The sequence below is a fragment of the Seriola aureovittata genome, chromosome 3 (genome assembly GCF_021018895.1).
Source record: "Seriola aureovittata isolate HTS-2021-v1 ecotype China chromosome 3, ASM2101889v1, whole genome shotgun sequence".
In the NCBI taxonomy this organism is placed as follows: Eukaryota; Metazoa; Chordata; class Actinopteri; order Carangiformes; family Carangidae; genus Seriola; species Seriola aureovittata.
The window spans coordinates 4889224-4909430 of NC_079366.1; the positions used below are offsets into that span (position 1 = coordinate 4889224).

The window sequence follows — 20207 nt, forward strand, 5'->3', positions numbered from 1 at the left end:
TGAGGTGTAACCTACATGACATTAGCACTTGCTGACCTGATTATTGTGGACAGGAGACTAACATTAATTTCCTAAATCATCTTACATAATTCACAACAAGGGACACCGTTAACTATTGGAATTGAAAACACTTTGGGCGAAAACACATTCAAACTTTTTCAAATATGGAGGGGAAGCTCCATACCCACCTAGTAGCTACTGTCAAACCTGAGACCCAAACTGTTTTTTCCCTTCTTTTTAAGTTGCATTTGAGAATAATCCAACCTACCAAAGCCCAAAGCTTTACACAGAAAAACTTCACAACCTAGCACAGGACCAGTTGCTGGGACCCACTGTGTTTGGGTCGGGCTGCTCAACTCTAAACTCCTGGTTTCAGAGAGACGACATTTCAGCAAAGGCTGCAAACAAAAGAAGTGAGTCTGCCTTGGGGCGTCATGTCTCATTTTCCTAAAACTTCCAAGAGTGTCTCTCTCCAACTCTTCACAAAGTCCCTGGTCCTGGTTTTAGCGAGCTTCCAGAGCCCCGGTGTTAACAAGTCACCAGGGAGTGCAGGCGAATGTAGAGCAGAACACAGCGTCTGTCTCCCTGAAGCCAAAGACGACAGGGCTGCTCTACTTTATTTATGCGGCCACAAGAAAAGGGACGAAGGGAAAAAGATAACATAGGAATAACAACTGAAAAACTGCAGGGGTAGGAATGAGAGGGGGGGGAGGTAAATGGGGGGGGGGTTATTAATACTATGTGGATCAGAATTTAATTAGATCGACTCTTAATCTAATCTGCAGAGATGTGAATTCTGTGTGCTTCACTACCTCCGACTCCTGAACAAATGCTGATGAAAACTCCAGCCTGAGTTTTCCCACTTTTACCTAGTAACCACCTCCGTCTTATTTTTTTCCCCAAATCTCTCCCCCCAGTGACACCCGTTGCATACTAATGCAGCCGCAGTAGCCGCAGGAATAGTTTCTCCAGTCTGTGCCAGCCACAGTTCCCTCATTTCACTGGTTCCTCTGGAGTTTAACAGGCTGATCCCTCCGGCGAGACGGACTGGGTGGCTCTGCGCTATTAAAATCACACAGCACCAACTCCCTCCCAATTAAACACTGACACCTTTGGGACTGGCTTAAATTAGTGTTTTTTTTTTAATACATGAGAGAAGCCATTTTGAGGTGAAGCTGAGTAATGGGGACAGTGCCTGTTTGGAGAGACAACTACTTTCTCCTTTAAATAAGCATCTCTTTTTTTGTATGTGGCTTTCAGTCTAATACCCAAGTGCAAATTTTTTCTGTAACAGTTTAATAAGCCCCTCCCCCAAGCAGTGATCCAATTGTAGCTTAGCAATTGTAACAACGCATGTCAGGCCTGTCATGGTTTGGATTTGTAAACATGTTGAAGTGATGTAAATGGTTTGGTGGGTGATTTTTTTTTAAAAGTCTTCCGTAAACCATAAAGACAAGTTGCAAAGTGTAAGGAATTGATTAAACAGTGAGTTTACCTGCTCTAATGTAAGCTGCAACAAGTCTGGCTAACTAGCTTACTACCAGTAACAGTAACTGAATCATACTTCCACATCAGTTTGTGGGGTTACAGGTTGCACTAAAAAAAGCCATACTTGTACTCCTACTAACTAGCTCTGCACTGCAACACAAGCACAATACTGCACCATTAACCTGTGAGGATGCTGACCTTCTGCCCGGGACATTCAGATTTAGCCTTTAGCCTGACTTTTACCCTGATATCATGTAGGCTGCCATTAAGTTATTGTTAATGATGCTTTTACAGGGTTTCCATTTTAAAATGAGTCACCTGGAAATACCAGGAAGTCATCTGGAGCGAATTGTCAAATGACTCATGGAGCCAATGTTAGCTTAATTAGCTTGTGATAAATGAGCTGCTGCAACAGTTATCATTTCAGCTGACAAATCCACAGCTACGGACTACAAATAAGAGTCCTGCTTTTGTATGCCACTTCCTGAAAATAAGGATGCATTGTTTTAAAAATTAAGAAGCTTTAGAGCTACATGTGCATTCATAATCACTGTAAACTGCACATGTTGTGCTAGGACTGAAAGCCGGACAGGCATAACAACAGTTAGTAAAGAAGCACGGCTTAGCAACTTATTTTTATAAGAACTGTGTCGGACTTGTTGAAGATCATTCCTACTTTTTTCCTTCCTTCTGACCTTTGGGATGGAGTGATGGAGCATCACCAGACAGATGAATGGATGAGAGATGGCAGTGGTGAGGGGAATAAAAGAAAACAAAAAAGAGGCTCGCTGCCAGCTGTTTAGTGCAGTACCTTTGCTCTGGGAGTGAGGGAGTAGACAAGAGAATGGCGACACTCACCTCCTTGCTTACTCCTGTCAAGATAGATGGAAACCCTTCTGGCCAGACCTGCGAGCAGGAGGTAGGGGGCAAATGGAAGATAGGGGAGGAGGAGGAGGGAAGAGAGCAGGAATGCAACAAAGCAAGCAACAAATTAGCAAGGACCCCTGTGCATGCAAACCCACATGTTCACACACTGAAAAAGTATGAATTCATGAGTATACTCCACATGCATTCAAACAGCAGAGGGGTGAACAAGGCTGCTGTTTCCCAAATGACTAACAGTGATATTCTGGGATCAAAGAATGAAAGGAGAGAGACTGAGGCGTGAGCTGAGCTGCTGCCTCTGCATTATAAACAGGGGCTGGGGAAGCTACACAGGGTCCCCAACCTCCAAGCCTGTAGGACACAGAATCCCAAATCCCTTCACAACATGGCAAAAAGCAGGCAGGGTGGAGTTGCTGCTGCACTAAAGAAGATGTGTGCGGTTAATAAATCATTTCATTTAATTACACCAAATAACGGGTCAGTGCAGGATGTGTTGTTGTGGAGCTGTACATCATGTGGCAAACTGCTTACTGCCTTGTTCAGCCTCGCTCTTGAGGGGGAACAAACACAAAACAATATCAAAGACCCAGCAAAGTAACAAGAAGCCAGACAAGGTCTGCAGAGATGGTTCACTGATGAAAAACAGCACACAAGCATGTTATTGGACGACAGGGACGGGATGAGGGAGGACAGGTTGTGCAGGTGTGTGTGTCTGTGTCTGAGCTTGTGTGTCTGCTGGCATCTCCTTGAGAAATGTTCACAATCTTGTAACAACTGCCTTTAGAGGCAGAGGAGGTTTTGGCCAGCACAAAGACAGACTTGTGCAATATTTCACTGAGTTTTACATTATTAATGCAGCTGAGGCAAAACTAAAAATCTGAAAAATTCAAAACACAAACATATAATTATTGTACTCCATCTGAAAGGCATTCCAAGTAATGGTAATAACACTAAACTGATTACTGAGCCAGGAGGGGTGGGGGTCTGTGTGAATGCAATAGGAACAACTGAGTGTGTGTGTGTTTGTGTGTATGTGTGTAAGTGTGTGAGAGATTGCAGATGCTTTTGAAGTTTTCTGCCAAGTTAAAAAAAAATATATATATATCTGAACACCATTAGTTGAAGCTGGACTCTTCAGTAAAACTTTTCCTGGAAAGATGTCAGTTGAGTGGCAGTTTATATTAAAATTGATGCCTCGGCTCTCGTCTGACTGAAGCGCTGAATGAAGTTACACAGTGACTGTCACGAACCAAACATCCAGGATAACAAGCACACCATTAAATGTTAAAGTCTTAGTGAAAACAAGGCTTTGGCTCACTGTGGGAGAATCCTCCGCAGAGGAAGAGTCTCTCAGCGCTATTTTTGTTGAGAGAGTCACACAGACAGTGATGGTAGTTAACTGTGTCACCTCTCTGTGGGTCCCCACAGGGCTCTGGTGACTCTGTGGCTTTGTAATGATGGAGACACATATGTGCACACCGCATGTGGTCCATACCTCTGCATAGATATCCAGTCAGCCAGTGAGCCAGCCAGCCAGCCTGACAGCTTGGCTCTAGTTTCTACCAATTATACAAATGTGTGTCTTATTGTATGTGAGACATGCTTTAAAACTGCTATCTGGAAGTTGTCCACCCACACAAAACTTATTGTGCTCATGCTAATACGCAAGGTCACAGATCATTTTAAAACTTTCTCAAAACAGACAAAAGAGCACTAGTTAATTATTGCATTTTCTGAACAGGTAATTAAGCACTCTGAGAAACACGCAATCTCTCCTACAGCTGTCACAGTTTCTCCAAAAACTTCCCTGTCCCAGAAAAGACGGCTGAGAAATGCACGAGGCAAAAAAATGTGGAGCAGTGGAGAGAGTTAAGAGAGAGAGAGAGAGAGAGAGAGTGGGCAACCCTGCACAACACAGAAGTGGGTGGGTGTCTCTGACAAGTGTGTGCTGTAGGTGTCAGGCCTGGTTCAAATATTTGCAAATAACTCTGCCTCACAAATTATGGAAGTGTGTCAACGCATGAGGTAAACACTGTAGAGAATCCACCGGTGTCCCCTCTGAGTCTAAAATGATCAATGATATTACCTCAAGACAAGCAAAGAATGAGTAATAACCTGTTGCAGCTCATGATTCATTTTGTGGTCTTAAATAAAGTGACTGTGTGTGGGCCTCCCAACAGGTTAGACTCGCCTCCAACTTTGTCAGATATGACAGGTGTGTGACAGATATGGCAGATGTGACAGTATAGGACAGCTGGGGTTGGTAGCAGGCTTTAAATTAGCATGAAACTTGCTGTGAGTGATGGAACTAAACTCAGACTCGGGATTCAAAACCTGTCGCCACTGTGGCAGAAACAACCCGCAGCAGGTTGGAAGCTGTCTTGAACTCTGGCTTCATTTTTCATTTTATTCCATTGGGTCAAATCAGTTAATGTTAGGATAGAGTGTCACATACTCTGCTGGACTTAATGGTGTAGTGGTCTGGCCTGTGTGTGCTCATACATACTGACCTGCTTTTTTTTTTTTTTTTGACAACCCACTGTGTGCTGCCACTGGAATCTGCCATGCTGTATTCAGTAATCAGAGTAGCTCTCTGGTCGGTCGGCAGAGGCTCAACATCTGCTACTTTCAATTGTTTTGACAATTTTTTTCTTCACCAAAAACTTCAGGATGAGTACACCTTTATATAAAGTAGCTCACTCCTATGGTAATTAAGACATATGCTGTGCTTTTGCAGTCAGTGAGCATTACAGTTTGGCTGAGTCTGATAGGGTTGGTGGGCTCTTCCAGTAACTTTGTGGCTATTGTCCCATGGGTTGAAGTTTCTGCTTTCATTCAGTGATTAAATTCTGACTTTCAAAACAACTACGTACAAATAGGTTTCTCTCTTTCAAAAGTATTGATACACGATTTAATTTTCAACACCGCAAAAATAATAATAAAATAATGAAAAAATAATAAAAATACTCCCTTACTCAGTTTAATCCATTAAGGGTTTTTTTTATAAGTCCAAACACAGCTGTATTATTATCACCTATTTAAGTCAGAAAGAGCTGAGCGGAGGTGCGGTTGTGCATGGGAATACTGTAATTAAGCTTTTTGATGGCAAGATAAAGTAAAATAAAAAATAAAAATATTCAAAATATAGCAAACAGCTTTTCATTTAATTTAATTATTTTAAGCTTTTCATTTTTTTTGTAGGTAGCTGACACATGTTTTGTTGCTGATCCCGTCCACAGCAGCACACCGCTCAGCTTCTGTGCAGGGTAACACTCTAACTGTAGATAAGTGGCTAATGATTGCTTTGTGTCAGTGAACTTTAGGTTTCTAATTCTATTGTGGCTGATATTTAACTAACTTTACTAATGTTTGGCTACTTTTTAGAGTTATGCTGTAATTGTCAACTTGATTAGCTAAGGTTACGTAGGCTTTAGGTCAAATAGACTTTAAAGTAACAACATTTACAAACAAGATGTTTAAGAACTCGTTTCAGAACTAAATACCAAAGCTGAGTCTAGATTTTTACCAGATAAAGTTTCAGACCATTTACCAAAACACCCATTCAGTACTAAAGGCTCAAATGGTCCAAAAAGCTGCTGCAGTTAAAAGTCGTAGGACTGAAAACTGGATAGTTCAGCAAAAGCACTGGGAAACAAGAAAATGCAGCCAACTCCCGTCCTACCTGGTTGTTCTGTGGGTGGGGAGGTGAGGGGAATACAAGTGGGATGGGGTGGACAGTGGGGCAGTCAGCGAGTTATTACAAGGTATTACAAGGATTGCTGTGAACCGTGGGAGTATGGGTGGGTGGGGGGCACATAGTAATATAGAACATTGATCTTTACTGTGAGCGCTGGCAGAGGGCTGACCTCGGGTAGTGGGCAGCATGTCGGAGAGACCCTGCCACGCCGTCACCATCTCCGGGTTCTTCTGGTCAGCGAAGTTCTTCCAGATACGTAACGCTCCATCATCTGGAAAGAGGCGAAGAGGTGGTGGATGGAGGCAGACAGATACAGAGATGGAAGGAAAGAGCGAGAGTCAGGAAAGTAAAGTGAATAAAAAGATAGAGCGAGGAGCAAAGGCTAACGCCAGGAGGAGGTGCAGCGCACAGACCCAACACTCGTTTGTATTCATAATGGATTTGGAGGCGCATGTTGATGTGATGAAAACCTTGAACTCCAACTCTTTAAAAACATGAAACACACATGTGACTTGACCATGAACACACACATACACACACTCGAGTAGAGCAGCATCTCTGCCTGAAAACGTTTCGTCAGTGAGAAACGAAGCAGGAGTTTCTAAGCCTGAAGACCTCTGTCTGAACAGTGTAGCTGACACAGAGCTAAGACACCGAGCTAAAGATAAAACATGTCCGTGCACTCTTATGAGGAAGCCATTACAATCCATAAAAGTCTCCAATTGATTTACATTCAGTGTTTTACTTTTTTTTTTTTTTTTTAATGGTGTATATTTTTTATAGCTACTTTCTTCCTTGATATCCTTCAGAGCACGCCTGATGGAGAGAAGCTGAATAAGTGCACATTATATTTTGATGAGATGGAATTTAAATGTATTAATTCCTGAGCTTTTATCAAGGTTTCAGGAGGTGTGCGATGAAATACAGCGTTCATTCTCGGTTCAATGTAACAACGACAACACAAAATAAATGTGTCTCTGTGCAGGTTTTAATGCAGAGTTGTTTCCTACAGTTCCTCTGTGTTATGAAGATAAAGCCATGGAGGGTAATTGCTTTGTTCTTTTGATGAATGATGATGAATACACATGAGTGTTTTGTGTGTGTGTGTATGTGTGTGTGTGTGTGTTTGTTTGTGAGGGTAAGAGTCAAGTGTTTAAGGCTTGTTGCTGCTACAAATGAGTCTCTTTGTGATTTCCACTGTGCTGGTGGGCGTGAACATTTGAGCTGCTCACTAAAAGAAAACTGTACTCTTTCACTAACTTGAGTTTTTACTCTGTGTATCACTGTCTGCTATTGACTTTTCCATGTGAGTGTGTGTGTGTGTGTGTGTGTGTGTGTGTATATGTGTGTGTGTTTCAAACCTGTTGCAGTGAGCAGTAACGAACAGTCATGTCCGTTCAAGTACTCCATAGCTGTGATGCGAGTGTAACGAGGGTTTCCGTTGTAGAAGTAGTCCAGTCTCTCGCCCTTCTCCCAGTCCCAGAAACTACAGCAGACATACAAACATATTTCATTTACATTTAAAACCATTGGATGTGAAACTGATTCATTTACGTAATGGTGCCCTTGATATAAAACTGATTTTCTTTTTCAGCCTTGAGTGTGTGTTATGTGTCCCTGACCAGATGCTGTCCTTGTCGGCCACGGCAATGCAGGTGTTGAAAGGGTGGAACTTCACAACAGACGGTACTCCAGGGTTACGGTTGATGAATATTTGATCATCCAGACGGGAAACACCTGTAATGGCGGAGGGGCCAGAATGACAGCAATTGTAAAAAAAAAAGAAGAGAACTTCTTGAACAAAAAAAAAAAAAAATTCTGAATTTGGTACATTATAGACCTGTACTGCTGCCATGTGATAGACATGCACACTGAAAGAAGGTCTCTGTATCTCCTGCTTACTCCTGCTTTTGTATGTTACCAAGCTGCCTGCTAGTGATCAAAATGGAATTAGCATTACTACTGCAAACCCAGTTTCTTGACTTAACCTGCAGCTGCATGTATAGTTATGTCCAACATTCAGTCTAACACTGAAGATGCTGCTTAGGGGGTGTTAGCACTTCTGGTTCACAAGTTTTGAATGGGCTTTAGATTGGATGCCTGAAAAGGGTTAAAACCAGCTCAAGACATTTTCACATTTTATTCTACAACATAAAATACATCAGTAAACCCTAGTCGTGATTTTTTTAAAAGCTTTTATGTCTCTTAAAAAAAGGTTGGTTACAAACAAGTGTCTGAGTGAGACTGCAGAAGTTGTCCGAGACATTAAACCTCATCACGTTGAACACGAAAACTGATTTACTCAGCCAATGTAAAAATCCCACTGGCTTTTTGTGGAGGGAACCAGGGTGATGGTAACTTCCAGGTTAACTGGCTATTTAAAGTGAATGTGTGTTAATTATGTTGTTGGTTATTGCCTTAAATACTTTAATCATCTCCAGTTCAATTCTCAGTTCTGCTCTCATCATGATGTAACATTAACATGATGTGTGCTCGTCTCTCGGTGCTTTCTGACTTCCAAACCCTGTCTGGTAGAGAGCCAACTGAAAACATGAAGCTTTAAAAATGGGTCACAAATATATAGTTTACTTAATAATTTCCTAAAATATCGGGACCAGGAGGAAATAGTTGGTTTCTTGGGGACTATTTTCAGCAGTGGATTAATACACATTTGTTGTTCTACTGAGTTTCCAGAGGCTGGATGCAGGATGATGTATGCGTGATTCAGTCAAAATAACGATGTGTGTGTTCATTGATGTGTTTTTAATGAGGTTTATAGCACAGAGGAATAATATATGTCAGGCTTTGGCTACACAGGCAATGACTGTAATGTTATTGCTGTTTTTGGTTTGTTAACAGTAATAAAACATGAGCACCGCCTCGTACATGAAAACCTGAAAACTTGTTTGATATTATTAGAGGGTCTGGACGCATCATTTTCCAAAGCAACTTAAAATCTATCTCCCAGCATTAACAGCAAAGACCCTACTCCTGCTGAAACGCAGTCTATACATGTGCATGCTTACTTCAGAAAGGCCTACTTTACAATGATGACATTCTTAAATACACTGTCTGTAATTTGCTGTTACAAATATATTTCCTAAATCAAGATGAACCCAGATAATGTCAGCGGGGAAACTGGCTTATCTGTGGCTTCAAATATGACAGGAAAGAACAAAGGAAAGAACACAACAGAAATGAATAAAAAGGCATCTATAACTCGCTTTTAAAACTGGAATGAATGACGGATTGTGCGAGCTTCACAGCCGTGCCAGGGTGTCGTTAAAAAAGAAAAAGGAAGTGAACATATGACACAGTACGAGGTGGTGAGGAAACCTGTCTGGATGTGTACCCCTTTGGCGGTTTGTGATACGAGTGTAACACGGTGCCAACACGCCAGTGCTACTCGTAAATTCACTGCTTCACCGTATGTTGTCATGGCAACAACACACGTTGGTCCTCCAGCCTGTCCTTGGCTACCTGAAAGCACTCGAGACCACCATAATGAGATGAAAAAGAATGAGGAAAAAATCCATCAAGAATTCATCACGGATGCAGCCGTGATGTAAAAATGCAGTTGGAGGGAAAAGTAGGTACGAGCGCAAGATTATCATCATCGATTTGCTTTCGTTTGTGTTGTTTGACGGAACAATCAATATGGAACTATTGTAAAATCTGAAACGATGCTGAGCAGCATGGTGATGTGATTAATTTTGCATCAATAAGGGAAGAAAACACAAGTGAAACCAAGTTCACAAACTAAAATATTTCTTTATATTTCTTATTCTGAGCTTTTGCTGCCACCTTCGTCTCCGTCTCCGTCTCCCTCCATCTCGCCCTCTCTCCTCTCGTCTTGTTTCTCTCTGGAGGGAACAGACTGAATGAGGGCAACCCTACTACTTCTCTCTTTCCAAAAACTGTGAGGATGGAGGGGGAATTCAATGATTTAGCGAGCAGTCAGAAGGAGAGGGAGAGACATGTGCGTGAGCAAGCCTCAGCTCTGACGCCAATTGCCTCGTGACTGTGTGTGTGTGTGTGTGTGTGTGTGTGTGTGTGTGTGTGTGGAGGGGGCTGCCAATGACGTTGGGGGTGTTAGATATTCTGTTTGAGAAAGCTCTGACTTCACTTGGGGAGTCTGTGTGTATGCTGGCACCCTGGGCTCTTCAATGAGTGGGCTTGTGTGTCTGAGTGTGTGTTGTATGTTTGAGAGTGTGTGTGTGTGTGTGTGTGTGTGTGTGTGTGTGTGTGTATGTGTGTGTGTGTGTGTGTGTATGTGTGTGTGTATGTGTGTGAGGGGAGTCCTGTGATTCATGAATGGGGTTGTGTTTGACTATGGATTGATATCAATCAACTTCTCTCATCACTGCAAATCATCTCCACACTCGCTCACAGGCCTGACACAGAGCAGTTACTAATGGTGTTTCCCAGTTCGGCCTTTTTTTTTTTTTTTTTGAACAGTCTGAATTTCACCCAAACTCCTCCTTCATCCAGGCTCCAAAAACATTCAATTAAACATGATACTGGCAGAGCTTGTGCTCTGAGATCTCCACACAGTATTTGACACGGCTGACCACAGACCGACTGTAGTTGTGTGGAGTTGCTATATACAACACTGAGTAAATAAACACGGTTGTGCCACAGTTCTCTGAAGCTGCATATAGAGATAAATAGATGTGGTTGATGACAAAGTGGTAACACACACCTGAACCACAATCCAGCCCCAAAATCCTTGACAGCCACATCAGTCTATTTTCATGATATGTATATGAACAACTAGCTCATGTTAAATACACCACTTTTTTTTTCTTTTTAAACTTGCAGTGTTTAATTTTCTTGGGATCACTTCGGGGTAAAAGAAGCTTTAGACACACCTGATCCAAAGAGCAAACACTTTCCTATTTTTCTGTTGTGTTTTGCTTTGTTTCTGTCCACCTGACAAACTGAAGACCAATATTCATCCTCCTGTTAGCTTTTGTTCTCCAGTGATAAAAACTATAGTAAATCATTAGCTTGTTCCTTTCTTCACTTGGTAACTGTTTGTCTGTTGTTGTGTGCTGGGCAGACAGCGCTCTGTGAGCTTATCAGATGTCTGTGTTACTTTTAGCTGCTGCTGAAAATGAGGTTGTGAGGTAAAAACAAGTATTGAGAAAATGTGCCATCAAACCAAAACTAGAGCTAAGAAAGGCTCATACACTCCACAGACCTATAGACACTTACTTATTTGATCCATTTTGAGCTTTAATATGTATGCATGTTTTCTTATCATATTAAATATACTGTACATGTTTCATCTTTTTTAAGAACAGTACACCTCTCATTTCTTCAGCCTCTTATTATTCTATTTTCTCATGCTTCATTATCTCTATGGTCCTCAAGTCATTTAATGGCAATTAGATTAAAACCTGGGATGACATTTTGATAATTGATTTCATTTCATTTCCAGGTATACTATATCTATTGAAATGAATTCTGCATGACAGCTCACAGTCATTTTTACCTGCACATTTCTCACATGTGAATTTCCTCTTGGATTCCTCTCAGCAGACGGAGTTAAATGTAAATAGATTTTTGTTTATAAGAATTTCAGTTTGTGCTTTATTAATTTGTGTAAGGGGGATACATCTGTGTGTGTGTGTGTGTGTGTGTGTGCCACTAACCTCTTTGCGTGATACTTCGGCTCTGCCTTCTCACACGAGCATTTCTCAGGAACCTCCACTGCCGCTCCATCCTCACCTGACTCTCCAGGTCATGCTCCTCTGGGATCTGAGAGGATGGATGGATGAAAAAGAAGGACAGGGAAAGAGAGATTAACGTGCTGACTCCATTTCTAACATTTCTAAGGATGAGCAGATGGTTTACACATTCTGCAACCTCAGTGAAAATATAGAACTACAGTGGCAGTATAAAAGACATTAACTGTTTTGAGAGGACAACATCAGGCACACAAAGCGTCAGGAGGTGCTGCCAACAACAATATGACACATCGGCTCTAAACCTGGTCTCAGAAATAAAACTGAGATATGACAAAGATATAAAAATAAAGAATAAAAGTTGATACCAAACAAGAGAGCAATTTTGCTGTAAACAAACACAGTTATATTCACCGTTAGTCATCACATTGCACTGTGTATATCTTTGAGGCCTAATTAACATGTATTTCCTTCCTTAATAACAAGCAAAGCTGATTTTATGAATATTTTGAAAGCTATGAAGTTTATATCACGGATAAATAACAAGAAGAGGCTGTCTGACTCCAAATGGCACCAACTTATTTTGCATTATGTGATTCACTGCGTGTGACGTATTAAACCTATTTAGTTTAAAAATCCATAATACAAAGAGTAATAATTGATCTTGTTGTGTCCTGGCTACAGTTTCACAGATGTCTGTGTCATTGTGGTGGTCTATGGGGAAACGCTCTTTGGGCCAAAGGGGTAAACTGACAGGAGCTACAGTATGTCCATGGTTTACATGGACGAGCAGTCTTCCTGCCTTTTGCTGCTGCATTGCTATGTTTGGGGGTTGCCCTCATCAACTCTATCAGTTTCAATAGCCTGAAATGCAAGGTCATATAGACCCCCTTTTTTGGGTAAATATGGAAGAAGGCAGGAATGTTTATAGCATATACATTTGGAAAACACACTTGATGGCTCTCTTTCTGAAAGTTAGCTGAGACGACTGATGTCAGTCCATCCAGGGATTCTGTCTAGCATCTTCAGCTTTAGCACTAGTTGCTATATACAGTCTGTGAGAACAGGATTTAATGTAGGTGTGTTCATCCACAATTATCCTCCTGTCCTCCCCAAATTTTGAAGTCACCAACCACCACTGTCCACAATGGTACCAAACCTGGCAACTTCTCTGGTGTTGTTCACCAAGGAAGCTGCAGCAGTTTGTTCCTGTGTTGTTCCTATATTTGTGTTTGTGTATGGATCAATCATGTAAGATAAAAGCTGTTTTTCAGTGAGCACTGAGAGTTGTTGGTAGGGCATATTTTTCCACTTTGGACAAAACCATGTTCGCTCTTTCCCCCTGCTTCTGGTCTTTATGCTAAGCTAGGCTAATTACATCCTGACCCCAGCTTAATACTAAACACGCAGATTCCTGCTCCTTTAATGCTTAGTCACATGTTCCCCACTGAAATGATAGAACTCAATGACATTTTCAACTTGTCTCATCATGGGTCCGTCCTTACTGACTTTGCCAGCTACAACGTAAAGTGAATCTCATGCTCGGAAGACTCATCGTGACAAGTTCACTTTATGCACTCACATCTGATCACATCACATCACATCACATCACATCACATCATATGAACAGTGTTAACTTTATTAAGTCTTATGTAACAAAATGGCCCCCACAGACGTTGTGCTGGCTTTATTTTAAGAGAACATAATGACTTTAAATATGCAAAAGTAAGAGTATTAAAGTTGTGAATTAAAACTTGACTATGTTAATATTCTGCATATTTCATAGATGAATAAACAACAACAGAGTGTAAACAACAAAGAAAAACTGTAATAGTGTGTGTTTTTACATGCTGGTTGCCTGGGTGCGCTTATTAAGCACATTTCTACAGTGAGGCCTCCCATACCCACTTAATTTTAAAATACCCTGACACACACACACACACACACACACGCACACACAACTACACACAACTACACACAACTACACACAACTACAGTGCCATTTGATTATACAATTACTGTGTGTTATCGGTATTCCTGTAATGTCGTCACCCTGTGTTGCGCTTAGGGAAACACAACACACATTTTAACACCTCTGAGTGGAGCTTGTGAATAAATCTATTTCTATATGAGACGCTGTGTGTGAAGAGTGTGTTTCTGTAAGTGTGTGTCATCAAGTAAAGTTTATCTGTGCATCTCATTAAGTGTCATGGTCCCTGCATGAGCCTGGGAAGGAGGCGGATTTAGCAGGTTGACATATTTTAGAGGTTGACTTATTTTCCACAGCTGAGAGGGAGACCTAATGCGTGTGTGTGTGTGTGTGTGTGTGTGTGTGTGTGTGTGTGTGTGTGTGTGTGTGGCTAGCTGATACAGTGGTTCCAAGGGTTGTGGTTCTGCACTGTACCCGCTGCTAATGTAATGTATGATGAGACCCTGAGGTAGAAAACAAGTGTACGTGTGTATATGTTTCTCTATGGTTGTGTGGACAAATATTGGTTTGATATGATCACTGTGAGGACATCTTGGGCCGTCCTCACAACATCAACGTTTGAACGTTAAGACTTAATTCTAGCTAATGTAAGCTCAGTATGTGTATGGCTGTAAGTATGTAGACACCTGAACACTTGGCACATATATCATTTGTGCATTTGGTAATCATCTCATTACTCATCTTATTCCAAAACCATAGAGATTAATATTCTGGTGTAACAGCCTCCACTCCTCTGAGAAGACTTACCACAGCACTTTGAAACCTCAGATCTGTTCCCATTCAGCTGAAACAGCATTATTGAGGTCAGACACTGAAATTTGGCAACAAGACCTTGTGGGGGGTGGGGTTGAAATCAGCGCTGCGTGCAGGTCAATTAAGTTCTTCCACACCAAACTTTGTAAAACATTCGTTTTTGATTGTTCACAAGACGATTAGCCACGTTGATGAGGAAAGAGCCTTCAGCAAAGTGTTGCCACAAGAGAGGCACATGATTTCTAAAATATGATGGTGGACTGGAGCGTTAAGATTCCCTTCCTTTCCTATGGGGCTTCCTGGAACTATGTAATTCATTACCAACAACAAGATAAACTCAGAGACAGTTATCATAGTTTTGTTAGTTGTGTGTTGGACTTTAAGAGTGCTTGACAAAGTATAGAACATTTGACAGATCAAACGTTTGTGTGTATAAAGAATGTGGTGAATGAGATGTGGTTGTTTTCCTTGAGAAGACATTGAGTTCAGATTGCTGCTGTGTCGTGTATGTGATATTTCACGTCTTGAGTTTGTTGTGTGTTTGTATGGATGTTATCTCGGCCAAGTCTTTTGTTCTATCTCAATGGGACTTCCTGGTAAAATAAAGAAAACAAATAAATAATAGTCACAGTAGAAAAGGCCCAGGTGTAAATAATAAAATGAACGATGGCTCAATTCCGTTTAGCTGCTTCAGTTTGAAGGTCCTGGCATTGTGTGTGCTGGCTCACTGTCACACCGTCATGAATGACAGGGACAGTTGAACTGTACTGTTTTATAGCGTATATGTGACAAAATGCCTGCTGTGCACCTATCCTTGAACTGATCACTTTTACCATTAAATCACTGTTCATTTGTTATTGGAAACTTTATTTTTCATACAGTGTATGATGAAGTGTTGTAGAAAACCTTTTTAAACAACATGCTCTGCAACAAATAAGAGACTCTCTTTTAATTTTAAGAGTGTCAAATAAACACTTAGTCTGTAATTTACCTATAATTAGCACCAAGAACTACTAAGTACTAAGAATTACTATGGACTAGAAAAAGAAAGCGTAGAGCCTTGATGTGGACAGCTGCAGTCTTTCACACAGTCAACTGTTGTACATTGTGCATTGAAAATGTAATAGTGACATTCTTACAGCAAGATGAGGAGCTCTGTTGTTATTTGGCTGGACAACATGAAAAGATCAAATAAAGGAAGAAGATGACCGGGGACGAGGAATGCTGTACATACAAACAATGCACCAACTGAGTGTCCTGTTGTGTTTTGTGGGTCATGCACAATCAGCACACTCCTAGTGCAAATAGTCTGCACAGTCTCAAATTTTGGGCTGCATGTGGACGTCTGCATGGACTCTCCCAGACTTGGGCAGATAATGAAAGTGACGCCACGTGCATTAATGTAATCAGTACAACACTTCTAATGTACTGCTTCTGGCTGAAACATTAAGATCTTGCTCATACTGGACAGGTTGTCTGAATCTGGGCCAAACCTTCATTCTACAATATTATAGGACAGTTTACAGCATATCATAGGAAAATTTCCTGGAAAGAAATTATGATAATTCAAAAATAATATCTATATCTATAATAATCTATAATGATATCAGGGGCTGAGAGCTGCCTGGAGGGGAGGGTGCTCTAATTCCTGTGGCCTGTGTGTGTGTGTGTGTGTGTGTGTGTGTGTGTGTGTGTGTGTGTGTGTATGTGTGACCCCTGCTCCCTCTCACACACACTCTTAGAGCTGTAGCTGTGGAAATCTTTTTCATCAGTCTCTCTCTCTAATGTGACAAGAGTCTTCAATGTCCTTGCTCCTCACACACCGTTAAAATTGTAGATGGAGATACACACACACACACACACACACACACACACACACACACACGCACGCACGCACGCACGCACGCACGCACGCACACATGCACACATGCACACACGCATGCAAACACACTTTGCTTTCGTGCTGCTGACACAGTGATATGATAACCTGTGTGCAGACTTTTGAGGAATACTCACACACACAGAGCTTTGCAATGGAGCAGAGTTTTATGGCAGCACTCAAAATTTTGCCAACACAGCATTCTGATTTGCGCTATGGCAAAACCCCTCTCCTCCTCCTCCTCCCCCTCCCCCTCCCCCTCCGCTGCCTGCTCTTTCACTAACTCTTTCCATCCACTCGCCTTCCTGTCTTTCATCACCTTTTGTTGCCACTTCTGGCTCCTTTCCTGTTCATGCCGCCACTGTGCTCCTTATACAGAGTTTTAGCTACTCTGTTTTTCCTCTTCTCCCACTTCTGTCTGCCCCTCAATGTCTGCTCTCCTTTTCAAATATTTTCCTTTCATCATCTCTTACTTTGCGCTTTCTCTCTCTCTCTCCTCTGCACACACCATCCATCCTCCTCTTTCTGCCCCAAATGTTTCTGTGTTGTAAATATTTTATTTGACTAAAATATACTTTTCTTTTCTGTATCAGCCACTTTGTCTCACGCACACATGAGTATCTTTTCTTACTTATTTCTCTCTCTCCGCTCCCAAAACTTTTCTCTCATCTCCTCTATTTGACCCTCATGCTTGACTCTTTTTTAATGATTCCCTCCTTCTTTGTTTAACCTCAACAAAATCTGCTGACACCATTTGTTTTACTTCTTTTTCCCACAGAGATGAAGCATGTTTAGAGAGTTTAAACACATGGAAGCTTGATTTAATATTATAACCATCTACTGTGCCTGGTAAAAAGTCCTTCTTTAAATCTTAAATTTCACTGGCGAGGATGTTACAGACCTCAGAGAACTCAATTATTCAGCTGTACAAGCAGCAGATACTTTCTCTCACCGTGATGGTCCCTTCCCTGCTGTTTTCCATCAGACTTCATTATTTTTTAAATAAATTCTGTAACACTGAGTTCATGTCCTCAGATGGCTCAGTCACTCCTAAAGCCATTGTAAAATGCATGACAACATGCACCTATGACACCACCTCACATTAATATTTACGTGAAAATTGAAATTTATCTGTCATACAGCTCCTTTGTTGCTTAGCAACCACTATAAGCTGCTGTCTGAGAAATAGGTTGTTTGGTGGAGGAATGATATGAAAGTATTGTTTTTAAATGATTGATTAACAAAAATATGAATTTGCTCTTTTTCTTTTTTAATTCAGTAATGTGTTACTTGTGTTTCATCAAAGCGACTCACCTGACATGCTGCTTTACACCTGTTCCCTCATCATTGCCAAGCACAGCTTTGAGGCTGATTGTTGAATTTAAAGGTCCCATATTGTATGAAGGTAGATGGTCACCTCTCTCAGCCATGCTCCAAGCCCCGCTAACCTTTACCCACCATCCAACCTTGCAGGATTTGGTTTCTCTGAAATCTGCTATATTTTTATTCGATCACTGAAAAAACAGTCAGCCAATCAGAAGAGAGACTCAGAGCCTCCTCTCTTCTGATTGGCTCACCGACCTGTTGTTGCAAGAGCTCCAGAGAGAAGCCTGAGAGAGGAGATGTTAAACTACACTGAGATGGTTTTTGGTTCTTAAAACCACAAATATATCTTCTTATGGATCAACGTTCAAATAAAAAACTGGAAAAGTGTCACTAAAACAACAAAACAGACACAAAGAACTTTTATCTGACTCTATCAGAGCGGTAACTGACTGACGGGTGGAGACAAAGATGATAAAAAGGAATAATGGATGGAAAGGAGAGGACAGACAAAGCTGTCAGGGACACTACCTTCATAACAGGCTGAGCAAAATACTTTGCACTCCAGTCACACAGGCCCGTCTGGAGGGCGGGACTGATGTAGTTCCTGTGACCACCCGGCTCGTCACCGTCCTCAGCTGCCTGTTCACACACACACACGCACACGCAATGCAGAGATTATGCAACTTTTACACGAGTCACTTTCAAGTTAACATCGTTGTAGTTGTTGCTCATTTCATCCACACATTGTCTAAGCTACACACACTCATTCAGCAGGGTCTCCCTCTACCTGCTCTGGTCCCTTGTCAAACATCTTGCGGGTGCGGGGGAACTGGTGGGAGTGGGGTGCCTGTCCTCCCAGTGTCGGGGTGTAGGGCGGCCGTGTGGCGGGCTGCTCTCTGGCGGGGGGTTTGGGCACCTCATTGGTCAAACTTGAGCTGCTGGTGCTAGGCATGGGAGGAGACCCACTGGGGGGACAGAAAAATCCACAAAAAATATTTATGTAACCACGACATCAGATATCATTATTTATTAAGTCCAGCACAGGCACTTTATGAAGGATGATGCATAACAGCTGGAGAAAATAATTCGGACCACATCAAGGTTTTACTTTTACAAGAAAAACTTCAAGGGTGTCAATTTTCAGGGAAACTTAACCAACGGGACGAGTCTGAAAGTTTTACATATCTTTTTTTTTTCTAAAAACAGCTGTTGGAAAAGAGGGAGGGGGCGTGTTATAATCAGTATCAACTTCAAATGTCTGTTTTCGTGTCTACAGTCGAGTGTGCTGATAAGGATTTAAATAAATAAATTTGTGTTTTTGTCCTTTTATCTCATTTTCTCTCTTTGATCTTAAGCTCTTGTTCATGTACCATAAATATTATGCAGTATGTATTCAAATGTAATGTCTTTGTGAAAACAAGATGATCCACCTTTAGGGGCTTATGCTTAAATTTGTTTAAAACTTTTCTCCTACTGTGCAAACTTCACTAAGAGTGAGCTGTGTGCTGGATGCAGATGTTTTGTGTCTATCTGGACATTCATGTGTGTGAGACGCATTCCCTCACCCAGCCTGGTGAATGTGCGTGCCCTTGCTGGTGGGACTGGCTGGGGCCGACTGCGTGAGAGATCCAGAGTCCAGGATCCTCTGCGGCCGAGCGTTCATCGTCGCCTGAGGAGACACAAAGTGGGTTAAGTTCCCCGTTGTTTCATAATCCCACTGGAACTTGGAATCAGTGTTAACATGTGCAATGAGTCTGGGGGGGTTCAGATATTTCAGAGACAAACCTCAGGACAGATCCGAACAAGAAGCCATACCTAAAATCAGGACACTCTTCGTGCTGTGACAATGCATAAACAGTGCAGCACTTCACAAAGTTTGCCTAAATTTCCAGAACTTTATCTCATTAAGTGGAGCAACTAATATAACCTCTTCACTGTGAGCTGTCTAATGGCTGCTCACAAGGGAGGGGTAAACTTAATAAAGACAATAGAGGCAAAGCATCACTGATGAATAGCAGAGTTGTTGTTTACTCATGCCAGGTGGAGACAAAACTCTGTGCAGCGTAAATCTAGTTAACACAGGCAAACACATTTTACTACCTTGGATTGTCTTTAATTTGATTTCTATGCTAAGTACAAAATTGCGGCAAGTGTCTTTTGTTTGTGGAGTGCGTCTAAAAAGTTTACACACATACAATCTGCTGCAATTGTGATGGTGAAGAGACATCGGTTACTAAAGTTTGCTGTGAGCGCTTCATTAAAAGGCGATTGGAAATGAAACAAAACAGCAGTAAAACCAGCTGAAAGGGTTATTATGGAAATAGCTCCGTCACTAATCTGAGGTCTCTTTTCGACCCAAGCACAACGAGATCAATATGATGAGAGGGCCATAAAAAGAAAAGCAGATAAACAACTGAAGTCTATCCTTATTTCTGACAAACTAGGAGGCGATTGTAAGAAGCCGATGAGAAGCAGCAAGTGTGTGTGAAGGCGGCAGAG

The 20207-nt window shown here is 41.6% G+C and overlaps 1 protein-coding gene across 3 annotated transcripts in view; it reads right to left on the reverse strand.

The window, feature by feature from the left end:
• The window catches only part of rptor (regulatory associated protein of MTOR, complex 1), a 183136-nt gene that overhangs the window by 11939 nt on the left and 150990 nt on the right, over positions 1-20207 (reverse strand). Inside the window, exons 23-30 of one of the 3 annotated variants that reach the window (XM_056371166.1) lie at positions 19274-19377; positions 18496-18673; positions 18237-18347; positions 11728-11833; positions 7693-7807; positions 7432-7556; positions 6240-6341; positions 2347-2394 (exon numbers count right to left, since the gene is read on the reverse strand). In XM_056371166.1, coding sequence (XP_056227141.1) covers positions 2347-2394; positions 6240-6341; positions 7432-7556; positions 7693-7807; positions 11728-11833; positions 18237-18347; positions 18496-18673; positions 19274-19377 — 889 coding nt within the window. Of the gene's footprint in view, positions 1-2346; positions 2395-6215; positions 6342-7431; positions 7557-7692; positions 7808-11727; positions 11834-18236; positions 18348-18495; positions 18674-19273; positions 19378-20207 lie in introns of all 3 variants that reach the window. The other 2 variants (XM_056371165.1, XM_056371167.1) reach the window with 2 other exon arrangements.